Source organism: Oryza glaberrima, chromosome 6, assembly GCF_000147395.1.
Source record: "Oryza glaberrima chromosome 6, OglaRS2, whole genome shotgun sequence".
NCBI lineage: Eukaryota > Viridiplantae > Streptophyta > Magnoliopsida > Poales > Poaceae > Oryza > Oryza glaberrima.
This window is the reverse complement of record NC_068331.1, coordinates 3,720,443-3,744,822: the sequence shown is the minus strand read 5'-3', so window position 1 is coordinate 3,744,822 and position 24,380 is coordinate 3,720,443. Positions and strand designations below refer to the sequence as shown.

General features: G+C 44.2%; 3 protein-coding genes and 1 long non-coding RNA gene across 4 annotated transcripts; 2 read left to right on the top strand and 2 right to left on the bottom strand.

Annotated features, from left to right (window-relative positions):
- The first annotated feature begins 2,627 nt into the window (after positions 1-2,627).
- On the top strand, positions 2,628-9,291 carry LOC127776853 (putative clathrin assembly protein At5g35200). Its single transcript, XM_052303414.1, has 16 exons — positions 2,628-2,847; positions 3,995-4,129; positions 4,242-4,311; positions 4,588-4,685; positions 5,176-5,317; positions 5,417-5,517; positions 5,996-6,079; positions 6,181-6,231; positions 6,326-6,391; positions 6,507-6,572; positions 7,183-7,263; positions 7,346-7,417; positions 7,596-7,748; positions 7,822-7,897; positions 8,001-8,110; positions 8,487-9,291. Exons 2-16 carry the CDS (start codon positions 4,028-4,030, stop codon positions 8,925-8,927), a joined length of 1,713 nt encoding a protein of 570 aa, XP_052159374.1. The 5' UTR covers positions 2,628-2,847; positions 3,995-4,027; the 3' UTR covers positions 8,928-9,291.
- Positions 9,292-11,797: 2,506 nt separating this feature from the next.
- On the top strand, positions 11,798-15,110 carry LOC127775643 (uncharacterized). Its single transcript, XM_052301924.1, has 3 exons — positions 11,798-12,394; positions 13,145-13,314; positions 14,285-15,110. The coding sequence occupies exons 1-3, from the start codon at positions 11,908-11,910 to the stop codon at positions 14,798-14,800; spliced, it is 1,173 nt and encodes a 390-aa protein (XP_052157884.1). The 5' UTR covers positions 11,798-11,907; the 3' UTR covers positions 14,801-15,110.
- A 2,239-nt stretch (positions 15,111-17,349) lies between these two features.
- Positions 17,350-19,226, bottom strand: LOC127775853 (uncharacterized). Its single transcript, XR_008018047.1, has 3 exons — positions 18,056-19,226; positions 17,896-17,963; positions 17,350-17,772 (listed from the first exon to the last, which is right to left on the bottom strand). It is a non-coding gene; the product is annotated as an uncharacterized LOC127775853 (long non-coding RNA).
- Positions 19,227-21,207: 1,981 nt separating this feature from the next.
- Positions 21,208-22,902, bottom strand: LOC127776291 (uncharacterized). Its single transcript, XM_052302651.1, has 4 exons — positions 22,501-22,902; positions 22,188-22,326; positions 21,707-22,044; positions 21,208-21,617 (listed from the first exon to the last, which is right to left on the bottom strand). The coding sequence occupies exons 1-4, from the start codon at positions 22,900-22,902 to the stop codon at positions 21,288-21,290; spliced, it is 1,209 nt and encodes a 402-aa protein (XP_052158611.1). The 3' UTR covers positions 21,208-21,287.
- Positions 22,903-24,380: the final 1,478 nt, after the last annotated feature.

Genomic DNA, 24,380 nt, shown 5'->3' with positions numbered 1-24,380 from the left:
CTTTCATTTGTTGTTGTTTTTCTTTCTCTGCAGCTTCCTCCCCCACATTGTACTCAATCAACCATACACTGATCCCATCTCGTTTTCTTGACATTGTTTTGTTTATTCAGTTAATCATCTTGCCAACTCACATGCAAATTATGGGCAGGAGAGAGAGGAGACAACTGGAGTTAGGTAAAGATGGGGATTTTTGCATTCTAGACCCTGAATTTTCTGTTTCATTTTCAGGATGAGAGCACGGTTGTTTCAGTAGGTTCAACCGTTGGATTTAGCCCTTCCAAATCGTCTGTTTTCTTATTAAAATGTGTACATGGAGTACGGATATGTGCAATCACTCCATGTTTCAATGGGAATGCGATCTGAGAATAGGAACTAGTTAAATGGTGTAACAGGAAGATGAAAATGTGCGGAAAAAAAACAAGAACTAGGGAAATAATTTCGATAGAAAAGTAGTGTGAGAATGAAGTTGATGTGGAATGATTGAAGTATTAATTCTTTTAAAGTGTTAACTGGGTGGTGGAGAGAAATGTCATTGTCACTACTTTAAAAGCACCAGATGCATGATGAAGTGCAAAAGAGAGTTAGCAAAAAATGTATCCCTTCCTTCCTAGCCAAGTTAAAAAGTCCCTCTTAACAAGAACCACCAACCATCAACGATTATACAATGTCTACTTCGTCGCATAACTCCTCTACAAGATATGTCTTTTCTTTCTACGCAAATTTCAACAATTTTGTTGGTGTTCATACATCAAGCAAATGATCGCGGAATGTAGGGTCTATTTTAATGCACGCGCTTCATCGATTCAATAGATACTAAGCTCATTGTTAAAAAAAAGAATATACACATTTGAGATATTTTGTGAGTCGAATACTATTTATGCCAAAAGGAAATCCATAACTCTTACACAAATATTACAACCATTTTTTCATCCATCCACTTTGTATATCCTAAAATTAAAAGGACTTATCTGCAAATTTTGACAAGGAAAGAAGTCCAAACACTTGCATACTCCCAAATGGTGAAACGTGGAGCACTTGTCTGCAAAAAAGGCATGGAATTGGGAACTGTGAAGGAAAAGAAGAGAGAGAAGAAAAAAAAAAGAAAGTAGAGACAAGCCAATCCTACTCAGCAACCACAATCATTATTCCACTCTCTCCAACTGACGGCTACGGTGGTCTACTAATAAAGAAGCAGTATAGTGTTTAAGCAACCCATGGCCATGGCCGGATTAAACCAATTAATTAAGCAGCTAATCTCCGGGTAACCATGGGTAATTAACAACTAACCCACCTGCTAATCTAATCTAATCTAATCTTCCTCCTGCCGCTTCCGTATTCGTTGTCTCTCTCGTGCGTCACGGCTTCCTCTTTCCATGGGTGTCAGTTAATTAATCAGATAATGACCTATCCGTTTTGGTAAACACCTGGTTACCAGCTTGACAGAATGGCAGTGTTTCAGACACACGATAAACTTCCTTTTTCTGTTGGATGATGTTGATTTCTTTTAGGTGTCCGTGATCTTGGCTACTTTTATTTTTTTTTTTGGGTAGATTCGTATCACAAAGTTGTGTAAATTGTGATGACGTGGTAATATTTCCGGCAACATTTTCTTCGGAGTTTACGGTGTTTGAAGCATACGGAGCACTTCCCTGAAAATCAATACATCTCTCTTCAGAGTTCAGACTTCAGAGTGTTTGATTAACATTCAGAGTTTCCCATCACAATAATTTGTGTAAATTGTTGGCAAGATTTTCTTCAGAGTTTACAGTGTTTGACTAATCATTTCCGAGGAACATTTTCTTTGAAAAAAAAAACTTATTCAGAGTTTCAAGTGTTTTATTGACTATACATTCAGAGTTTGGAGAAAAACAATTAAGCAAATGAAAAAAAAATTTAGCAGCACATTCTTTATTTCGTTCTTTGATAAGTATCTAAAAAATTCAATTCATTTAAGCGAATATTTATCTCCACCGACGATAGCAGCAGGACGAGCCAATAAAATAAGAGGGCGGTGCAAAGAGGTGGAGGAGCAAAATTAATCAGGGCAATTAGACAACTGAAAAGCGAAGCTAAGGCGCGCTAATAATTGACCCCGGACTCTCTGATAGTACTACTTAATTAACTAATCGGAGCAAGGAAAATAGCAAACTATAGTTTAGCTACAACCACATGCGAAGAAGAAGATAGGAGAAAGGAGAGAGAAAATCGTGCTACAGATTTATATTCAGCTATAGTATAAGTATAATAAATTAAAGTGACACTAGATGATGTGTCAATTTTTAGAAGCTACAAGATAGCTATAGTATTAAGGGTCCGTTTGGTAGAGCTCTAACTCGTAAATTTAACTCTAGGAGTTGCATCTAGAATATAGTTATGAAGCAGCCAAAAATTCAGCTTCACCTCTCTAATTTATTTTACGAGAACACTCTACTTAGCTTCAGATGGAGCTGAAACTGTTTGGCCAAACTTAAGCCGTAACAAAAAAGACCCTAAGTTTAAACTAATCCTGCGCTAATCTTGTACGCTAATCCGTCTCTGGGCTGTGCATCCAGCGAGCGCCGTGCTTTGCTGTGCTGTGCGAGCAGTGAAGTGTGGCGGCTTTGTTTAATTGGGTATCGCGTCCCTGTCCGGCCACCGGGTGGTGGTTCGCGTCCGGGTTGGCCGAGCTGCGAGAGCGACCTCTCCTCCTCCTCTTCTCCTCCTCTTCCTCTTCTTCCTCGTCTCGTCTAGTTCTACATCGCCTTCCTATCGCCTCCGCTGCGGAAAGGCTCTCCCTTTCCGAGCTCTTCCCGAGCTCTCCTGCTTGTTCTTGGGGCCGGGGAAGATTCTTGCTGCTCTGAATCAGAGGTGGGTGCTGATACCTGCTTGCTCTTCTTGTTCTTGTTCGTCTTAATCCGAGCTCGTTTGGATTGGGAGAGAGGGCTAGCGTTGTAGGCGGATTGATTTTTGTTTGGGTTGTTGGGTAGTGGCAAGAACGTTTGCTTTTGGTGATTTTGGCGGCTCGAGCTCTGTTGAAAGTTACTTTTTTTTTTGGGTACATGGGGTGTCGTGAAAGTGAATGATAATATATTGTTTGTTTGTTTGTTTGTTCATTTGTTAGTTTGTTTTCCCGAGTTGAATTTGAAATTTTGGATGTTATTAATAGTGGTGTTCTTGCCGTTCTGACGGTTGCTGCTGGGCTTGTAGTCTCTGATTTGTGGCTGCGAAATTGGATCCAATCTTTTTTTTTTGGGGGAAAATTGGTGAGTTTTGGGATCAAATTAGGATCTTGTGAGAATATAAGCAGGTGAACTCTTGCATTCTTGCCCGCTTCAATCCCCAAAACTTGTGTTTGCTGCTGTCCTGGTATTTTTGACAAAGTTCTATTCTGACGTTTGAATTGTCCATTGCTTGGATTTAAAGCTTGGAATTTTTCTTCTTTTTTTTTCTCGAATAATATTCAGCTTTTAGGTGCTTTGCCGGAGAATTCGGACGCGATTCTTCCCTTGGCCAATCCCATTGAGAGATGCCATTCATGTTTCTGTCGATCCATTTCTTTTTTTGTTTGTTTTCTCCAGTAACCTTTCTGCAATCACAACAGCTCTACTTTTTTTCTCTATGTGGATGTCCTTGTGAATTTGCTCTGTAGGTGAGTAGTGTCTGCCTTGCTGGACATTGATGTGATTGATGGAGCATCTGTTGCCTAATCATTTTAGCTCAATTTGATCTGAGCTGGCGTTCAGTACATTTTGAAAGTTTATCCGTCCAGAGATTTCGGCGCTGTACGTTGCCTGTTTAATCACTTCTGTATACAGCTCATTTGGATCCAATTCCTTTAGCTGATGCCATCTGGATCCATTGTTATATCCTAAACAGTTTGTGATACAACTGTTTCGTTGCTGTTTGTTATTTCTGGTTGATGAATTTGAAGTGTAGATTTATTTGGATGGATCAAGATTTATTTAGAGCAGATAATCTCATTTGTAGTATGTTTGGTTCTTTGCTGCATATTCAGGTCAAGTAGTATATCATCTGTGAGTTAAGGAGGATGGCAGGAGTTGGCACTCAGCCGACGAGCCTCAGGAAGTACCTTGGAGCCCTCAAGGACACCACAACTGTGAGCTTGGCAAAAGTGAACAGTGATTATAAGGTCGAAAATTCTATCAATCCTCTGAAGAATGTTTGGAAATTCTCATGCTCAATTGCTTACTGTTATATGCTTTACTCCGCCGCGGGCTTAGCATTGTCTTTTTTCAAAACAGGAATTGGATATTGCAATTGTGAAGGCTACAAACCATGTTGAGCGTCCATCAAAGGAGAAGTACATAAGAGGTGGCATATCCTGTCTCTTAGCTGAAAGCTTGAAACACTAGTGCCAGTTCATAGCTGCATCTTTTCACTTGTGTTAATCTTTTTTAATTTTCATTGTTATATATAATTGAATATATAGTGTAGAAAACAATGAATTGTCCTGCTCCTGCTTAAAATTCAGTGATTTTTTGTTATGTAGTTTTTGTTGAATGAAATGGAGTATTATATTGGTTGGGCACTAATTTACCTTCAGACTGTCAAAACTTGCCTCATATTCATTTGTTTATTGGTTTGCAGAAATTTTTTATTCCATTTCTGCTTCAAGGCCACGAGCAGATGTAGCTTACTGCATCCATGCCCTTGCAAGACGTCTTTCCAAGACACGCAATTGGGCGGTATGTACCTTTTCTATAAGACTTTAGTGTTCTAACTAGAATGTAGTAGTGCTTCTTTCTGTCCAAGGAACCATTTTACACCAAGTATCTTCTCGTTCTGTCTAAGGAGCCTTTTTGTAACATTTTAAAATTTTGCATTTCTCTGTAGTTTATGGAGCTATGTTAAAATGGACTTTGGGAAACTATGAAAATATTTGTTGGCATTAGCTTCCTTTGTTACTGTCTCCATTTTCTTTGTAAAACAGATGGGTCTACGAGTTTAGTCCTTTTTCTTTAGAGTAGTTACAAAATGGTTTTTTGTTTAAATGCATGGTGGAATTGATGGTTTTTGAACTTTTTGAAGGATTGCCAAACTGCTATGTGATTAGAAGGATTAGTTTGCATTTAACGTTATTTGTTTTGTTTTATTGATAGTGCTTTTCCTGGGTGATGCACTGTAAAAAAAGTTATAAACTTATGAATATTCTTTGCTTCAATATTTATACCTCAGGTTGCATTGAAGACATTAATTGTCATACATCGCGCCCTTCGAGAGGTCGATCCCACTTTTCGTGAAGAGCTTATCAATTATGGCAGATCTAGGTCCCATATGCTAAACTTGGCCTACTTTAAGGATGATTCTAGTGCAGGAGGTACTAATTGACATTTTATTACTAGTGTTGTCACTTTTATAGCTGTATTAGACATTCTAACTCTGAACTATAATGACTATTTACTCTTATCTTGTTCAGCTTGGGATTTTTCTGCTTGGATACGCACTTATGCTTTATATTTAGAAGAGAGACTTGAATGTTTCCGAGTGCTGAAGTATGATGTGGAGACAGATCCTCCGGTATGTAATCCAATTACTACTCCTCTTGCTTATGCGAGGTTTTATCAAATTTTTATTTCTTTAAAACTTAAATGTAATTTCGCTGGAAGGAAACTGTGTTTAAACTTCATAACTACCTTGTAAGTTCCAATTTTAAGGTTTCCTCCTTTTCTCCTGGAAGACTCTGAGGAAGTAGATTGTGGAAGTAGATCTATCACCTTAGAAAACTCTAAAGGAGAGAAAGTGAATTTCAAAACCATAGTTAATCCCCCTTGGAAAGGAGCCCTAGTGCACGACATGGAAGTTTCCGAACTACAGAAGGTTACCTATTGCTAGAGAATATCCAGATATCTTCCAGAAGAGTTGACAGGCATGCCACCGCATAGGGACATGGAACATTGATTTATGTAATTGAAACTTTATCATGAGAGATGAGATTACAAGTGCCATGTTGCCAACGGTATTCTTTCTAACTTTCTGAAAATTCTGGTCTCTGCAGAAAACTCGGGATCTTGAAACTGGTGATTTGCTTGATCATCTGCCAGCATTACAGCAACTTCTTTTTCGGCTCCTTGCTTGCCAGGTAATTAGTTTTTGCCTACATATGATTTGAAATTTCACCACATTCCATCTTCATGTTCCACTGACAGGTTAAATTTGAATTACTGAATATTATTTTTGTAGCCACAAGGGGCATCATCTTACAATGTCATAATCCAGCATGCACTTTCAATGGTAAGTAGCATGAGTTAGCATGCTTGTTTCATTTTTAGTGCACAACATGATGGTCTTGGCATGAATGCTGACTTTGCTTGTGCATTACTGGAAGGTTGCTCTGGAAAGTGTTAAGATCTACACTGCTATTAGTGATGGTACAATTAATCTGGTTGACAAGGTGAGTTTTCTTATTAGTTATTCTAGTCATTCCAGATAAGTTTGTAAAATCTGCTATTCGCTAGCGATATTTCTTTACTTTTCTCATCTAACCTACGGATTATTCTCTATTACAGTTCTTTGAGATGCAAAGAAGTGATGCTGTTAGGGCACTTGATATATACAAAAGAGCAACTAACCAGGTGAAGTTCTGTCCCTCTACTGTTGATCCATTAATGAATTTGTTCAGTGGATTATTTTCACTTGCATGTAGCAATAAAAATCAAGGTTCTTTCTTAAGTTTAATTAATTAAGGACTTGGGTATGTGTTAGGGCTTCAGAAACTTAGAAGCTGATCGATTGAAGAATGTATGAGATAATTCACTTAATTGCTGTGAATAGATCAAATCTATTTACACTATTATGTTGTTTTATCCCTGACCAGTTTTTCCCCCCTTCAATGTTTGATTCATGACAAAGTGATAAAAAACAGTAGGACAGAGGCAGATAACAATCCATCTGAGCATCTTGCTTTCCTCCATGGTCTCTCCTTTGATCGAGGATTAGCTATGTGCACTTTTAAGCAACCTTGTCTCTAATTAAAATTTAGGTATCATATCTGTGATGGAATATGAAATTAAACTTAGAGCACAAGGTTTTTTTTTCACTTCAGCATCATCAGCTCTGTTGATGTTGATCTGTCTAAAACAGAAGTTCTGAACCACTGATATTAATCGTTGAATTATGTTGAAATAAGAACATTTAGGGCACTGTTGCTGCTTCACCTTTTAATTTCTTAAATTTGTTGCACAGGCTGAAAGACTATCAGAGTTTTATGAAGTGTGTAAAACGATACACATTGGGCGTGGTGAGAAGTTCTTAAAAATCGAACAGGTCTGACAGATATTCGATTTGCATGTATTTGTTGTTTGTTTTCCATTTTAGCAAGCTACTGATTATACTGAAATTTCTGCAGCCTCCAGCTTCATTCTTAGTAACCATGGAGGAATATGTGACAGAAGCTCCCACTGTAGCTCAAAAAGATAAGGTTCGAGAAATGTTGAAACTTGCTGATGTTTAGAGCTCAAATTAATGTGTTGATTGATTGTATCAGTACGTTATCAATCGAGAAGACGATGAATCTAGTTAGAACCATCTTATGCATGATTTTCTGCTCTTCAGGCTCCTTATTGAGTTTGCTTATCACACATCTTATCTGTGTTTAGGTACTGGCAATCGAATACAAGAAAGAGGCAGAGGAGGAAGAAAAGCCGGCATCGCCTCCTCCCGCTCCAGAGCCAGAACCAGAACAAGAACCAGAGCCAGAGCCTGAACCAGTAAAAGAGGAAGCACCTAAAGAGGAGCCAACAGATTTGCTGGTAACATTCTGTACTACTCACAAGAGGCCACTAATCCTGCATTGTCATGCTAATAACTCAATTTCTCTGCCAGGGTCTGAACGAACCGAACCCTGCCGCAGCCGAGATAGAGGAGAAGAATGCTTTAGCCCTTGCCATTGTTCCGATAGGTAAAATTCCCCACGAACGAAAACCGTTCAATTCTTTTGTCTCCACTAGAAGTTGATCGGTTGTAAGACATGCTTCTTTACTGTTCTTGCTTTTCTGTGGCAGATGATGTACCTAAAGTTGCACCTGCTCAAAATGGAGTCACTGGCTGGGAGCTGGCCCTTGTCACCACACCCAGCTCAAACGAAACTGCTATTACTTCAAGCAAGAAGCTGGTACTGAACCTGAACATTTTACCTTGACATGTAGCGAAATTCCAGATAGACGCAGCAACACTAGCATCATCCTTAGCTTGAAATGCCAGCGAATTTTCAGATAAATGCAGCAACAGTAGCATCATTCTTACCTTGAAATGCAGCAAATTTTCAGACAGATGAAGCAACAGTAGCATCATTCTTACCTTGAAATGCAGCAAAATTTCAGATAAATGCAGCAACAGTAGCATCATTTTTAATTTGAAATGCAACAAAATTTTCAGACAGATGAAGCAGCACTAGCATCATTCTTAATTTGAAATGCAGCAAAATTTTCAGACAGATGCAGCAACAACAAAAGCTAACCATCTCTGAAACTCTGAAATCTTTTCTTCAGGCTGGTGGACTGGACTTGCTCACGCTCGACAGCCTGTACGACGACGCGAACCGGAGAGCGAGCCAGCCGACGAGCTACAACCCATGGGATGTCAACCCCGGCGTCGCCGGCGCCGGCGCCGCCCCGATGATGCAGCAGCCGATGATGCACGACCCGTTCTACGCCTCCAGCGGCTACGCGGCGCCGCACAACGTGCAGATGGCCGCCATGGCGCAGCAGCAGCAGGCCTTCATGCTCCAGCAGCAGATGATGATGGCCGCCGCCGCCGCCGCCGCCGCGGCGCCCCCGCCTCAGGTGTTCCACCACCACCAGCAGCAGCAGCAGCATCTCCAGGCCAACCCGGCGAACCCGTTCGGCAACCCGTTCGCCGCCGCCGCAGCCGCCCACCACCCTTACGGCGCCGCCGCCGCCGCCGGCAACGGCTACACGGGGCTCATATGATGATCATCATCCAGCTCCGGCGATGTCGGTCGTCGTCGCACTACTTCCAATGTCGATTCTTTTTTGGCTCGAAAAGTTTGTAGCTTTCTCTCATTGTTGATGGTTTGTAGCACACACAGGTAGAAGAAGAAGAAGAATTCGGTGGTGTTCGTCCGATTCGGACACGTCACACGTAGGTGCTTGGGGTAATGTATGTACGTATGCATGTATGTATATGGGTATGGGTATTTTTGGTATTTCTTCATGTGCAGGTGGGTGATTCGGGATAAGATTAATTATTGGATTATTCATGGACATTGATCGAGTACGATTACATAATAATCAAAATGTGTCAATTCTTTGTAGTGTAACAATACTAGCAGTACCCATTCGTGTTATACTAGTAGTATCTCCTTCTGCAAATACCATCACTATTGACCAAGACAAAACACAACATAAATGCAAACGCACACTGCACATACAACTGATGAACACCTTCTGAAAAGCTTCTGAAAAGCTATTGATGGATACATCATCTACTATTAAAAAAATAATAAACTGTAAATATAAATACTCGAATACTCGTGTCGAGCTTAGGGCCTGTTTAGCACTCCAACGGTTGAAGCAGATGGATTCACTGGTTCAACCAAAAATCCCTAACCAATGGAGCTCACTTCCCATCTTGTACAAATTTTGGTACTAGCCCGTACAACAAAAGCTGACCCGTGACAAGATAGCGACACGATCGTGCGGTCAGCTAGCAGTAGAAAACATGTTCAGAACCTAGTACACTATACATAAATTATAATTATCGTACTCCCTCCGTGTCCCATTTTCAGTGCCGCTATTATTTTACGTTTACAACTTTAATTATCTGTTTTATTTAATTTCTTTTAAAAAAATTTAAAACATAAGATACATATAAAGTACTATTCATATTTTATCATCTCATAACAACAAAAATACTAATTATAATTTTTTTCAAATAAAATGAGCGATCAAAATTAGATACGGAAACTTATATTTGCACTTAAAATGGGACGGAGGGATTACCTACTACACATTTGTGTACATTTGTACCACACATATGTGAGCGTGTTCACGAGAAAGTTTGTGTACGCCGCTGACTTTGGTGTGCCAACGTGACAGCATCCATCCCCGTACCTGAAACCCTGTTCCTGGTCAGAGTCAGCCGCCGATTGACGGTCTCTGCACCACGTGGACGACGTGCGCCGTCGACGTCGTACGCGACACCCCCCTCGACGGCGACACGGCCACCCACAACCACCTCCACCACCGTAGTCCGTAGTCATCATCATGCCGTCACATACGCGGCCACGCCGCCGTGTGGCGCCTTTCCCCTCGCGGCGAGAGCGGCCGGGCGCCCGGGCCGGCACGTTTGCTGTGCGCGCGCGGGCACCGCCACGGCGCACCCGAAACCGAAAGCAACCCACGCCTCGCCACGGTTTCGTCGATAAAATTAGGTCTGTTTATTTTCCAAACAAAAAATTTTTCACCCCGTCATATCGAATGTTTAGACACATGTATAAATAAAGTAATTAGATATGAAAAAAAACTGCTTCATCCGTTTCACAATGTACGACTTTCTAGCATTGCTCACATTTATATAGATACTACTACCTCCGTCCCATAAAGAATGAATTTCTAGCTTTAAACCTTTGTCCCATAAAAATTGTATTTCTACTAATGTGGGACCCAGTAAACTGATTGCATTTCCTTGTAATCTTCTTTCCTTCCATCTTATTTCTAACCCATTGTCATGACATTCTTTTTAATCAAGTTTATATATGGAATGTGTGCATGTACTGTGTTCATTAAATAGATTATTTTAGTCATTTGTCTATCCTAATAATATGTCCTTAATTCTCTAGAAATTCAATTTTTATGGGACGGAGGTAGTAATGAATCTGTATATGAATGTATTATATATACAGATTCATTAGCATCTATATGAATGTGGGCAATGCTAGAAATTATTACATTATGAAACGAAGGAAGTAATTACACATATTGCGTGTAAATTGTTTGACAAATCTTTTAAACCTAATTGCGCCATGATTTGATAATGTGGTACTGCCGTAAACATTTACTAACGACTGATTAATTAGGCTTAATAAATTCATCTCGTAGTTTCTAGACGGAATCTATAAATTGTTTTGTTATTAGTCTACGTTTAATACTTCAAATGTGTGTTTGTATATCCTATGTGGTACGCCAAAAATTTTCATTTGCGAACTAAACATGCCCTTAGGCTATTTCCCCAACTTTCTTGACCCACATTTCTTTTTTTTGCGCATGCTTTTCAAACTACTAAACATTGTGTTTTTTTAAAAAAAATTCTATACAAAAGTTGCTTTAAAAATCGTATTAATCCATTTTTAAAAAAAACAAATACTTAATTAATCATGTGTTAATGAGTCGCTCCGATTTACGTGCGGGAGGTATTGGTTCCCAACATCAAAGAACAAACACGACCTTAAATCCAAATACTATACTTTCATATAAATATAAGTATAATTTGTATATAAATTTTAATATAATTCTAAGCAGTTAGATTTACTTCAAGTTTTATACAAACGGGGAAGAAAAAAAAACTAACACGTAAGGGGATTTGGTCCTCCGAACTTCACTTCGCGAAAGGTTACATACAAATTATGTACTCCCTGTCTAGATACACGGTGCTTCTAATTCTCTCTCATATTGCTATATTTTTAAAACTAATAAGAACTTTGTAATAACATTATAATTATATTATAGTAGTATTTTTTTAAAAAATTATGGATATAGAGAGTCCCATAGAGAGTCCGACTTGTTTCTCTCTCTTTTTGGGCAAGTCGCAATCATTGCCTTGTCCCGCACCCCACCCCCACCCCAACCCCGCAAGCAAATAAAGGAGGAAAACCCGCTCTTCCGCCGCCGCCGCCGCAGAGTCCCTCTTCCGCCGCCGCCGTCGCCGGAGCTCTAACCCTAGGGCGGAGGGATGGCGCGGGGGTTCCGCGGCGTCCGGGACGACCTCACCGAGCTAGGCCGCCACATCCTCGACATCGCCTGCTTCCTCCACCCGCTCCTCGGCCCCGCCCACCTCACCGTCGACTCCCCGCCCGCCACCCCCACCCACCGCCACCACCACCACCGCCGCTCCCCTTCCCCGCGCCCCGCCACGCCGCCCTCCCCCTCCATCCTCGCCGGCATCCTCGCCGACCTTGCCGAGATCGGCGGCTCCTTCACCGGTGGCTTCGCCCGCCGCGCCGCCCTCCCCGAACCTGCCTTCTCCTCCGCCTCCGCCTCCGCTTCCGCCACCACCGCGGAGTCCCCGCGCGCCGCTTCCTCCACGGCCTCCTCTCCTTCCCCTCCCCCTGCTGCCGCTGCCGCTGCTGATGTCGCTGATGACGTCGTCGGGGCGGCGCAGGCCCTTGCGGCGCGGCCCGAGGCGTGGATTGACTTCCCCGTGCTCGCGCTCGATGAGAGTAATGCTCGATTATCTATATACTTATGCTTGTTGCTAATTATGCATCCATCACGCACTGATTGCACCCCTGGTTTCGTGGTAGATGTGTTGGAAGTCGAGATGAGTGTAAAAAGTTGCTGATTCGGGATATATATTGGATTTCATGCTTGTGATTCTAGTGAAATTATGAGGCAAAAGTACTTCTCTTAGGAATTCATCTAGGATTATCTGAGGTTAGTATAAAGTTATGGTGTGGGGAATTATTGGGCCAAATTGAAAGAAATCAATTGCTCTACTCATCGAAGAGCATTCATTGCCATTATTAGAAAGTACAGAGTGTGGCAAGGCAAAAGAAATTATTTGAGTTGCTCAAATTTATAGCTAGGCAAAGAATAAACTAGATGCTTCATTATGGATTTGATGAATGGTTTAATGATAATAGCTATAACAGGGACAATCCAAATATATGCAGCAGGTATTACTTAATAAATGTTTATGTGGAAATACTGAGAGGTAAACATATCTTGTTTGTGCCGTGCTTTTTGCTGGTTCAGTTTCTAGCCATTGTTGCATTCACTTCTTAGGATCACTGAAGTTTTACAGAACCATACTGTAACTTTTGAAGATTTCAATTATGCTTTTGGAATCAGGATGTCTTTGAGTTGTTTTACTGAGCTCATCTTAGGAGAATCATTTGTGGCTGTTATTTAGCTCCGCGATATAAGTCTGTCTAAATGCCATACTTATTTACTGATTTTGCAATTCACAGATTCTATAATCTCCGATATCCAAAGGGATCATATGGAAGCCATTGAAAAACTTGTACCTGACTTAGCATCTCTGAGAGCTAGGCTCTGCCCTTCTTACATGGATATTGATGTATTCTGGAAGATCTACTTTACGCTGCTTGAGTCGAACCTTACTGAACATACTTCAGAGGTAAGTCTAGTAATTTATGCTTTTTTAGAAGTATACGCTACCTCTTATATTGTTTTATGTACCTGTGGTGTGACTTATTTTTTGTTGTATGCATTCCGAGTTTCCGACATTATATAATCTTGTGTGAATCACAATGGTTGCACCATTGCACCACATCGTGAATTAGAAAGTGAACATTTTCTAGCAGGATAGTCTTGTCTGAATCGCAATGGTTACACACACCATTGCACCAATGATCTTGTCTCAATCATACTAGGAGTCTAGGACTTAAACTTGGGAACCATGGTATTATTGAGAAACCATACAATGCTAGCAGGATAGTTGATGCATGCTGAGAGCCTGAGACAATTTCTTCCGTAAACAGGCAACAGCTCAGAGATGTGGGCCAGACATTAGTGTCATTTCAATTTAGTTCTGGATTTCTAATCTTGGTAGTCAATTCAGATACAATGGGAACAGATAGAAACTTGGATATAATCAGGGAATGCATTTTTTTCTTCGTGTTACTGCTTTCTTCACATGGTCTTAACATAAATGAGCATCATCTCCAATTGACAAGCAGCACATAATTGAGCTGGATTCTATAAAATTCTTGGGTGTTATTGTTGAAACATGATCATTGAAATTAGGTGGAATACTAGAGTATGAATTCGCTTTAGAATCTACATATCTCAGACTTGCGAATATGTTAGTGTTAAGCTGCACAAATCAATAAATCATGCACACTTTCACCGGTTGGTTGTAGGCATCAGGACACATCTGTATCTCACTATCTTGTATGAAATATAGCTTGTGTAATTGTGTTAGTTTTAAGCATCCCCTGGAGGCTTTCTACTCATCTTACAGTGAGGTGCTCCATGTGGATATAGTAACTATGATTTGGGTGTTAAGCGCAAAAGCAATATGCTGAGCTTTGTTTTGCAGATATGGTACTATTTTGCTTATTTATCGTGACCACCTGTACTTGCAGGTAGATGAGAATGTACCAGGTTCTGTTCATCACGTCAATGAGATAGAGTCTGATTCTGCGCCTAATGTTTGTGAGATTGAAAGTGTGAAAAGCACTCAAGAGGGTTATCAATCGCCAGATGATCGTGTGTTGATAAAAACAAGATCCAATCAAAGCATTGACCAATGGGTGTTTGCAAAGTCAAAATCTGAGCAAAGCATGGATCAGTGGTCCGAAATACCTTCGGATGTGGAATCTTCTAGAGATGGTAGAAGATACATTAGCGGTGAGGAGCTTAGCGACGCTGACAGTGCCCATATTGTTGTCATGGACAAATACATGGATTCACTTCTGTCAGATCGGAGGAGCCTCCACTATGCTAGCTCCTCAGTCCGGCGGGATTCAGTAAGAAGAAAACCTGCATCTTCTACTGACTATAGCCACCGGCCTCCACAACCAACTCCACCTGCTTCACTATCCAAGAAGGAATCATGGGATGTCATTGAGGATTCAGAGTTTGAGATACTTGACAGTTAATAACAGAGATCTCTGGGATCTCTCTGGCTGTTTATCCTTTTTATTATTTTTCTCTCTATTCCCTTACCCTTCACCTGCTTGTAAATGACGACCTTCAGGTGGTGTCAGTGCTCGTGGGAAAATTTCTCTACCATTATATTATTACAGTGTGCATATCACTATGTAAGTTGGGTATATCCCCTCATTCCATATGGTGTAACATAAAGAAAACTGTGATGGATCACCTGCCAAGGGTGAGACTATGGGTAAGTCTCCCACTGTACAAAATTCTGTGTCACATGTGGCTTCTATGCTGGGTTTCCGGAAGTTCTGTGCAGATTGCAGAGAATGCTAGGCCTCCTTCTGACTGCATGAATTTTGTATAACTTTTTTTTCATCAGGATCGATTCGATTTAATTTCTACAAACCTTGAAAAAGGAATTCATGTCCACTGAAGGAGGCCTTAAAACTTTGCACCTAATGCCAGAATCCAGAACAAAGCGTGTGCACGCGAGAAACAAGCTGTGTTTGATTCCATGGTTAACCTGGACTAGGATGTATGGCCACGTTGCTCGGCTGCGGCTGCGGCTGCGACGACGATGTCGGAAGGGTTCCCCTTACCATTTTCGGTGCGGTTACCAGACCCCGCGGTAACCGCGAGATATACCATGGTTTCAAAAACTGAAAAGATTACCGTGCATGGTAACCTCATGATAACCGTTCGGTTTTATAAACCCTAAACGCGCGGTTAGAATGCCCTGCGGCAGCTGCCTTGCCGTTGCTGGCTTCTTGTTCTTCGTCGTCCGGCAGCTGCATTTGGGTGTGAAACACTGTGTTCTTCGCTGTCTGGATTCAGTGGTGTAGCTAGAAAAATTTTTGAGCCCGAACTAAGCTTCACTATAACTATTATTTACTATGGAAATTTCATCATCAATTTATTTATGCAAAATTTGCTACAGGACACTTAAAAAACGTATAATTAGTTATAGGACATCACAAAGATGTGAATTGTCTATAGAACATTGCAAAAGAGTGGTAATTAGCTATTAGACACCGAAGATATTATTTTATTATTTCCGAACAACATGAAGAGAGAAACAATCAAAAAAGACTAAATTGCCCTATGTGGGCCAAGGATATCAGTCTCTCATCTATTTTCATGACCTCTTCCTCCCAACGAGACGCATCGCGCACAGTGCGGCGCCGACGCCATCCTTCTCCGCCGCTCCGGCGGGCTCGTACGTGAACGAGGCCTGGGCGTCGATGGCCCTGACGACGCCGACCGCGCACAGCAGCACAAGCAGCGCAATGTCGTAGCAGGCGCACGCCTTGTCATCACGCAGCGCCGCTCCAGCTCCTGCCGCGCCGCGCTCTCCGCCCGCGTCGTCGCCGCTCTCGCCGCCATCACCGCGGACACCCGCATCGTGCCCGCTCTGCCGCGCCGCGCCCTCGCCGCCGCTGCGGCAGCCCGATGTCGACTGTCGAGGACTAGAATGTGGAGCCGCAGGAGGAGGCGGCGGTGTCCAATAAGGCCGCGACCAGCGGCTTGGCTGGTTCAAGAGCACGCAGCGCAGCGGCGCCGCAGCAACCGGCGAGGATGACGACGCCAACGCGAGGTGGCAGCTGCTGCATCAACGTGCGGTGGTGCTACTTCATGGGCTCGTATCAGTACGTGCTCGCCGACGACAACCTGCACTGGAGCCTGGGCGATGGCATTCACTGGTCTCCGTCCCCTCTCTGCCTCTCTGCCTGGCCCAGGAGAAGATTTGAGGAAGCAAGCGAGCAGTGCGTGCATGCGTGAGGAGAGAGCGGCCAGGCTCAGCAGGGCTTCTCGCCGTGGCCGCCGCAGCCGACACCCGAGGCGGCTACTGCTGCTGCGAGGCCTGCTGCTCCGGGCGGAATCTAATGCGCTTGCGCCGCCGCCGCGCCAGACGGCGGCTTCTTGATGGCGTGCGACTCCAGCACAAGAAAAACGACGCGGGGGCATTTCGGTACTTTCAACGCTTTTTCTCTCTTCATTTCCATCGAAAATAATAAAATAATATCTCCGGTATCTAGTAGCTAATTACCACTCTTTTGTGGTGTCATATAGCCAATTCACATTTTTGAGGTGTTCCACAGCTAATTACACATTTTTTAAGTGCCATATAGCAAATTTTGCCATTTATTTAAGAATATTAAAATTTAATGGAGTTTTCACATGCGAGCCCGAATGGTTGCCTGCAGAGATGGCAATGGGTATGGACCCGACGGGTTTCCAGTCCCCGTACCCTCACCCATTGAAACTAAATCTGCCCACTACAAAACCCACACCCGCTCGCGGGTGAGAAATTTCCCCATACCCGCACCCGCACGGGTGATAGGTACCCACACTCGTTGCAACAATTTTAATTGTGCACAACAATAACTCAATAAGGTTAGCTGCAGTGATATGTACACACTAGGATTGAAAAACTAAGGCTCAAACAAACCATACAGGATACATACAGCCTGCCAGGCTGCCACATTGCAAAATCAACAGCAAGCCATGCAACCACATTGCAAAATCAACAATTATAATAAGATGATAATTCAAATAATGCATAACCTATTAACCAAACTCCAGGCATGCAACATCATTCCAAGCTCAAAGCATGCAGCAATATCATCATTCCAGCAAGTTTAATGACAACAAATCAACACATCAGCCTACTTGTCCACATCAGTCTAAAGCTCTAGAGTTCAACTCTTCAAGTGTTCACATACAGTGACACATACAAAATCATTACAACGAAAATGGCATAAGTAGTTCAATTCTTGCAGCCTCCTAGGATTTCCTCCAACAACATTCAAGTGTTCACACACAGTGAACATACGAAATCATTACAACCAAAATGACATAAGTAGTTCAATTCTTGCAGCCTCTCTAGGATTTCCTCCATCAACATCAATTCAATTCTTGAAAGCAAAATACATCCATCCTCTTCTAGTCTCAATTCTCAAATAGTAAGTTCCTACATAAGTAGTTCAGTACACAAAGTATAAGTCAAATTAGGGAGCAATTTATTTTTGGCTGTTACATAAGAGTGACACAAGTGAAATGACAGAGAAAGTTTTAGAGAGGAGTAAGCAATAACCTGAAGACCCTCTTGTATGTCTTGAAGACAAGACCAAAAGGAAGCTTGCTCTTTGTCCTTCTCATCAACTGCAAAACACAGAATTATAAAAGTAAATAATTTGTTTGTAGTTAAAAGGAAATTAACTAATTGCATAACAGCAAGTGCAAATTACACATACCTTTGTACTTGTTTCGAAGCCAGTCCTGTTGGCACATTAGAGCTTCTAACAACTTAGAAGTGAGCCGACTGCGATGCTCACTAAGAACTCTCCCACTAGTGCTAAAAGCTGATTCTGAAACAACTGTGCTAACATGAATTGTAAATATATCCCTTGCTATCCTCCTCAAAACAGGGAACCGAGTTCCAGCTACCTTCCACCAATCTAAAACATTGAAATTCTTTGTGCGACTGTCCACCAAATCCTCATCTAAGTAACGGTCTAGCTCACTTCCTATAGGTCTTTTGGTTGCAGCACGGGCACTAAGGCTGGAGAAATACCCGCCTTTGCCTTGGGAACCTTGTGGACTGGATCGGGGACGACTACACCGGAAAGGGGTTCCGTTACTTCGGTGATAGGAGGCAGCGGCGGAAGTGTCGCAGGAGACGCCAGCTTAACTCCTTTACCAGTGTTGTCTTGTGTACCCACCGGATCTTACGGTGGATGGTCAGTGGAGGTGGCGTCCCTTCGGACATTGTGTGGGTTAGTTGATGCGAGGCAAGGGAATTAGATATATAGCTGCAATGCAACAGTTAAGAACAAAGGGGAAGAGGATCACCAGTCGTCATCATTGCCGGAGCCGGAGCCTGCTGCCATGCTATGCTGGTGTGGGGATGGGAACAGGAATGACCGATTGGGATTTGGAGGGGACGAATGGAACAGACGATGCGGGAAAAAAATGTGGCGCCTCACGGTCACGGCCCTAGCCGGATCCAGTGACCTACTACCTCACTGCACCTGCGGCGGCGCTCCTGCCGAGAGCTGACCGAGCGTTCGTGCCCCAGGCGGCGACCGACGCGGTGGCTGTCCCGCCCCCAGGAGGCGGCGTCCCTCCCCAGGCGGCTACTGCCCGCACAGCGGCGCCCCTGCTAGTCCGCCCTCAGCGCCCCCCCTCCCACGCTGGCGGCTGCCCGCACGGTGGCGCCCCTGCTCCACCGGCGCGACCGAGACCGGCTGGCGGGCGGCGGCAGGTGCTGCGGTCGTGCGCGCCTGCGGGGTGTCGACGTGTCCTGCCGTCGTGTGCGTGCTCCCGTGCGCGGTGGCGCGCCGTGTGCATCCGTGCGGTGCGGCAGTGGCTTCGCCGCTTGGGTGATGGGGGGCAGCGGCTAAACGGCAGCAGGAGGGAGAGGAGAGGAGGAGAAGGGGAATAGGGTTTAGAGGAGTGAGGAAAAGAGTATTTATACCTAGGGTTTTGATGGTTGTGGGCCTTGGGCCATTTGCTTATTGGGCTAGGCCTACGGGTATTTTCAACCCACGGGTTAATGGGTTCGGGTGATAGGAGAACGTACCCACACCCGTACCCGATGGGTGAAGGTTTTGCCCATTGATGTACCCACGGGTATGATGTTTGGAACGTATATACACCCTAATAGAGTAGAAACCCAACGGGTTTCGGGTCGCGGGGCCTCGTTGCCATCTCTAGTTGCCTGGGCTAGCCGGGTGGTGGCTCCACCCCTGGAAGCTGCGCCGCCAGTCTCGAAGCTCCAGTCACGAGTCTCGAGACGCAACGAACGTTGAGAGAGAGACTGAGTTGGGCCGGGCCAGGAGCGGGAGAGGGGACCACAACTTAATTACACATTCCCACGTCATCGGTTTTTACTGAAAAAACCTCACGGCCCGTTTGGTTGGAGGGAGTTTTTAGGAGGGATTGGAAGTTTAGAGGGATGGGGCTATTAAGTGTTTTGTTTGGTTGGGAGACATGTGAATTTTGGTGGGATGGGGCAGGTAATTGGGAGGGAATTCCTCCTTTACTTTGTCTAAGCAAATCTCAGCCATCTGTTTTTATTAATGACCTAATCTCCAACTAAACTCCCTGTCAATTACCATCACCTCTACCAAACAAGATACTGGGATTAAAAATCAAATTTCCATCTTAATCTCATCATTAATTCCCTCGTGTAAACTCCTAATCCCTTTCTCTCAAGTTACCAAACAAGCTGTCAAAACTACCTATGCGTTAAAAACATATTACTTTATCAAAAGTTAATTGGAAAAAAACATATTTTTGTTGAAATTCGATGTAAATGGATGATGCTAATCCATATGCCTCACAGCTTGACGATGGATTCACTTATTTGAATTTCAAGTGTAATAGTGGACAATATGGACCACATAAATAGGTAGGTGGTGGTGACACCTTTGAGATATTTGAAAGAAGTGTTTGTAAATAAATTGGTAAAAACACACACAAACACTAAAAACGGCGTGTACTAGGTAATTAAATGTGAAGATGTGAATGTTATATTACATTCAAAATCGATATGTGCTCCATCCATCCCATAATATAAGGGATTTTGTTGGGATGTGATCCAGGTAATTAAATATGAAGATGTGAATGTTAGATTATATTCAAAATCGATATGTACTCTCTCCATCTCATAATATAAGGGATTTTGTTGGAATGTGATCCTAGTACTACGAATCACAACAAAATCCTTATATTATGGGACGGAGGAAATATATATAAAAATATACTACCTCCATTTAAAAAAAGCCAACTTAGAAAGAAATATGACCCTCCTAATACAATGAATTTAAACATTATGTCTAGATTCATTTTATTAGAAGAGGCGGGATAAGCCATCTTAGGTTGTTTTTTTTGGATGGAGTGAATATTTTATAAAATTTAATCATAAAGGGAGAGATGAGCTGAAGCATTGACCGAAACAACTCTTCCAATATTTGATCAAAGCCTGAATCGTGCTCGGATGAACGGGTAGAGTGACCAAGTATATGCAAGAGCTATAATAGATTTACACTTAAAAGAGAAGAAAAAAACAGTAATTTTGTCACATATTTTGTTCCAATCTTGTGAAGTCTCAGTCATGAGCATAGACGAAACTGTTGGGCGTCAGAGGTCGCAAACTCCATCGCGTCCCGAGCCAAAATATGCAACTCCGACCTGCCAGGCAAAGGCCGGTACAGGGCCACCTCGTCGGCGGCGAGCTTGAACGCCTCCGAGCCTCCGAGGGCTCGGGGCCTAAAAAAAAAAATTCATGCAACTGAAGGAGGCCCTAAAACTTTTTGCAAATAATGCCAGAATTAATCAAGGGCTTACAAATTCGCTTGAATTTCATCAAAATCATTGGAGCTCCCTCAGACTGCTAGGTTTACGTAGAATTTTGAAATTTCGAGCTCCCTTGAACCTATTGCTTTGTGCCAAATTTCAAAAGATAGTTTCACTTCCACCGCCTTACATTTCATTGCTTGCTTCTTCTCCACGCCGTGTTCGTCCCTCTCCGGCGAGCGGAGCGCGCGCCCCCTGGACCCCACGAGGACTTGATCCTCTCCGGCTCCGGCTGCGCCGCGACGCCGCCGCCGCCGCGATCGCACTCTTTGCCTTGGCGAGCTTGGCCCTCATCGCCTCCACCGCCGTTTCCATCTCGGCGAGCTCGTCCTTCACCTCGGCCAGCTCCTCCCGCGGCGTGGCCGCCTCCGCCGCGCCGGCGTCGCGCTCCCTCGCCCTCGCCTTCTCCTCCAGCTCCAGCGCGTAGCCCAGCGAGAACGCCACGTGGTTCGCCGCCTGCGCGCCATTGACGCAATCGATCAAACAGGTCAGCTACAGACCTCGCGCGCGTGCACGACGCACGCGAGAGCGAGAGACAAGCTAACCTGGAGCATGGCCACGTAGCTCGCCGCGACGACGTCGGCCGGCTTGGACGCCGCGAACGCGCGCTCCCGTCGCGCCGTGACGGCGCCCTGCAGCAGCTGCCTCGCCGCCTTCCAGCCACCCTCGTGTCCGTCGTCGTCGTCGTCCAGCTTCTTGAAGCCCGGTGGCGGTAGGCAAGCCGGGTAAAGCGCCGGCCACCCGCCGCCGCCGCCGCCGTGCCCGGATGGTCCCTCCTCTGCAATGGCGTCGTCGTCCACCATCTTCCTCTTCTTCTTCCTCGATGACGACGGTGCGCACGCCGGTCCGTCCAAATCAGGCTCGCTCTTCACATCCACCTCCTCTGCGGCCGCGGTTCCCTCATCATGGCATTGACAGACGCGTACGCCCGTTCGGATTTGAGAGTTCGCGGCGGCGGCGGCGGCGCGGTGATGTTCTTGGCAGCGGCGATGGAGTTGTACGTTGTGAGATCAATCAACGAGCTACCGCGAGCAAGAAGTAGCTTGGTCGCCATGTCCTTCTCAGCGGTGGTGAGCACCGGAGGGAAGTTGGCGTGCTTGCGAGGCTTCCCCCACCTCACGGGGCACGGCCATGGCGCCGGCGACGAGACGAGGATGAACTGCTCCTTCCACCACGGGTTCATCGTCACGTTGCTCAGGCGGGTGAAGAGCGAGCCAGTGGAGGCGGAGCCTCTGGCGCGGAAGGAGTACCAAGCCCCGGGCGGGAACCCGATCGCCGTGAAGAAGTGCCGGAACACGGTCAGCGGCGGCGGCGGCGGCGCCACGCCGGAGCGGCGGCAGAGCGCGAGGAAGCCGGCGAGGAGGCGCCACGCGTTGGGCGTGAGCTGGCTCGGCGCGAGCCCGAAGTGGGCGAGCACCGCGGCGAAGAACGGTTGCAGCGGTAGCCGCATCAGCCCTTCTTCCTCCATCGCCGCGACGTACACGAACGCCGCACCCGGCGGCGGCGGCGCGCACGCCGGGAGGTCGCCGGCGAGGAGCGCGGTGAAGCCGCGCGGGATGGAGCACCTCCCGGTGATGTCTCTCAGCGCGTCCGCCGTGCGCAGCCACGACGTTGTCTTCTCAGCCACGGTCAAAGCGCGCGCGCGGCCGCCGCCGCCGCCGGTGCTGGGCGAGCGGGCGCGGCCGAGGCGCGCGGCGGCCGGCGGCGACCACGACGACGAGGAGCGTGGAGAGGATGGCATGGCGAGCTGTGGTTGGGCTTCGCGAGGAAATACCAACCAACAGCGCGTACTACGTGCTGTGGTTGAGTGTCGCGCTTTGCACTTAATTTATGGGATTGAAATCCTTTGCCTATATTGAATCCACACGTGTCAATGATAAAGTCACATGATTTTAAAGACAGAGGATACTTATCCTAATTTATGGGGAACATTCCTACATCTCTCGTAATATGTCATTTCATTCATTTAAACACCATTCGTTTGTATATAAAAAAATCTAATTGAATTTAGTAAAAATTATACAATACATATACCACTTCATAAAATCTCAAGTCTTAATTCAAACCCATATTGAAAAATAATAATTAAAAAAGGACAAATCAATTGTTTGGTATTACTCAAACCTAAATTTCCTCCAATTCTTTTTAAAAAATATGTAGGTCAATTTTGAAATTGATTTTGGTGGAGTGATTAGTATTATTATGTTGTACATTATCAATTTTTAAAAGTAATTTTACAGCCAGTTGCACCAAATTTAAAAGAAAAATGTGTGCGATGAAACATTCGCCTTAAGGGATTACAATCAATCCATTTCCCAATTTATACACGGGAGATTGTTTTTTCAATCTCTTGAAGAGATATTTCCTTGTGTACATTAACATATTAAATAAATATAAATAATGATAAAAAAATGGGAAAAAAAAACTCTCTCTAGTTTCGCAACATAGGCCACAACCATAGATAATATAAGAGAATAACTATATAAAAACGTTCAAATATAACTCTAATATAATTGAAGTGTAATTATATTGTAATTATATTGTAAATATAATTACAATGTTACTCCTATGTAACAACAAGCGGCGCTCGGTTTCAAACTCACAGTGAGAGTATGATTCCCTAGCCCCACATGCGAAGAAAATGTCTTTCTCCCCTCGAAGCACATCTAATGGCTAAAAAATTAAAAGCTTCCCCTACCCGTTTTCTTTTATTAGCAGCTTAATTATTCGAGGAGGAAAAGAGTGAAGGTGGTGTGTCCAAGGGCCATGGTGGTGCGACAATCAACTCCATCGCCACATCTTGTAGCTTGGAGAGATGAACCGCGAGGGATGCCGCCATTACTGCTTCGTTGACCCGAGTTTATCCCAAATCTTCGCCTCATAGACTTGGCTAAGACCACTGTGGTTGGATCCGTTGGCCCGAGCTTACCCCACATCTTTGCATCATAGACTTGGCTATGACCATCGTGGTCAGATCCATTGGCCCGAGGATTCCTACCGTCGCAGAGCCTATAAGCCCTAAGCTGCCATTTGCCTGCTATTAACACCACTGAACAAGACATTCCACTGCTAGCCCACCTAAAAGCCGCTCTACCATCAAATAGATCCGGTCATTCCATCCCTCGATATGCAACACCGTAAGCTTATTCGCTAGGGTCGACGCCAAACTAACTTAGAACAAAGATAAAATGATACGGTTATTTCTATATACTACTTATT

Bases quoted from the DNA above. Each gene is read 5' to 3' on its own strand.
- LOC127775643 (XM_052301924.1), top strand. From the start codon at position 11,908: ATGGCGCGGGGGTTCCGCGGCGTCCGGGACGACCTCACCGAGCTAGGC. The intron at 12,395-13,144 runs GTAATGCTCGAT...TGCAATTCACAG, and splicing joins CGTGCTCGCGCTCGATGAGA to ATTCTATAATCTCCGATATC. The intron at 13,315-14,284 runs GTAAGTCTAGTA...CTGTACTTGCAG, and splicing joins TTACTGAACATACTTCAGAG to GTAGATGAGAATGTACCAGG.
- LOC127776853 (XM_052303414.1), top strand. From the start codon at position 4,028: ATGGCAGGAGTTGGCACTCAGCCGACGAGCCTCAGGAAGTACCTTGGA. The intron at 4,130-4,241 runs GTCGAAAATTCT...TTTTCAAAACAG, and splicing joins AAGTGAACAGTGATTATAAG to GAATTGGATATTGCAATTGT. The intron at 4,686-5,175 runs GTATGTACCTTT...TTTATACCTCAG, and splicing joins CCAAGACACGCAATTGGGCG to GTTGCATTGAAGACATTAAT.
- LOC127776291 (XM_052302651.1), bottom strand. From the start codon at position 22,902: ATGCCATCCTCTCCACGCTCCTCGTCGTCGTGGTCGCCGCCGGCCGCC. The intron at 22,327-22,500 runs TGCCGCCGCTCC...CCGTGGTGGAAG, and splicing joins TCGCCGGCTTCCTCGCGCTC to GAGCAGTTCATCCTCGTCTC. The intron at 22,045-22,187 runs GTAGCTCGTTGA...CCGCGGCCGCAG, and splicing joins CAAGCTACTTCTTGCTCGCG to AGGAGGTGGATGTGAAGAGC.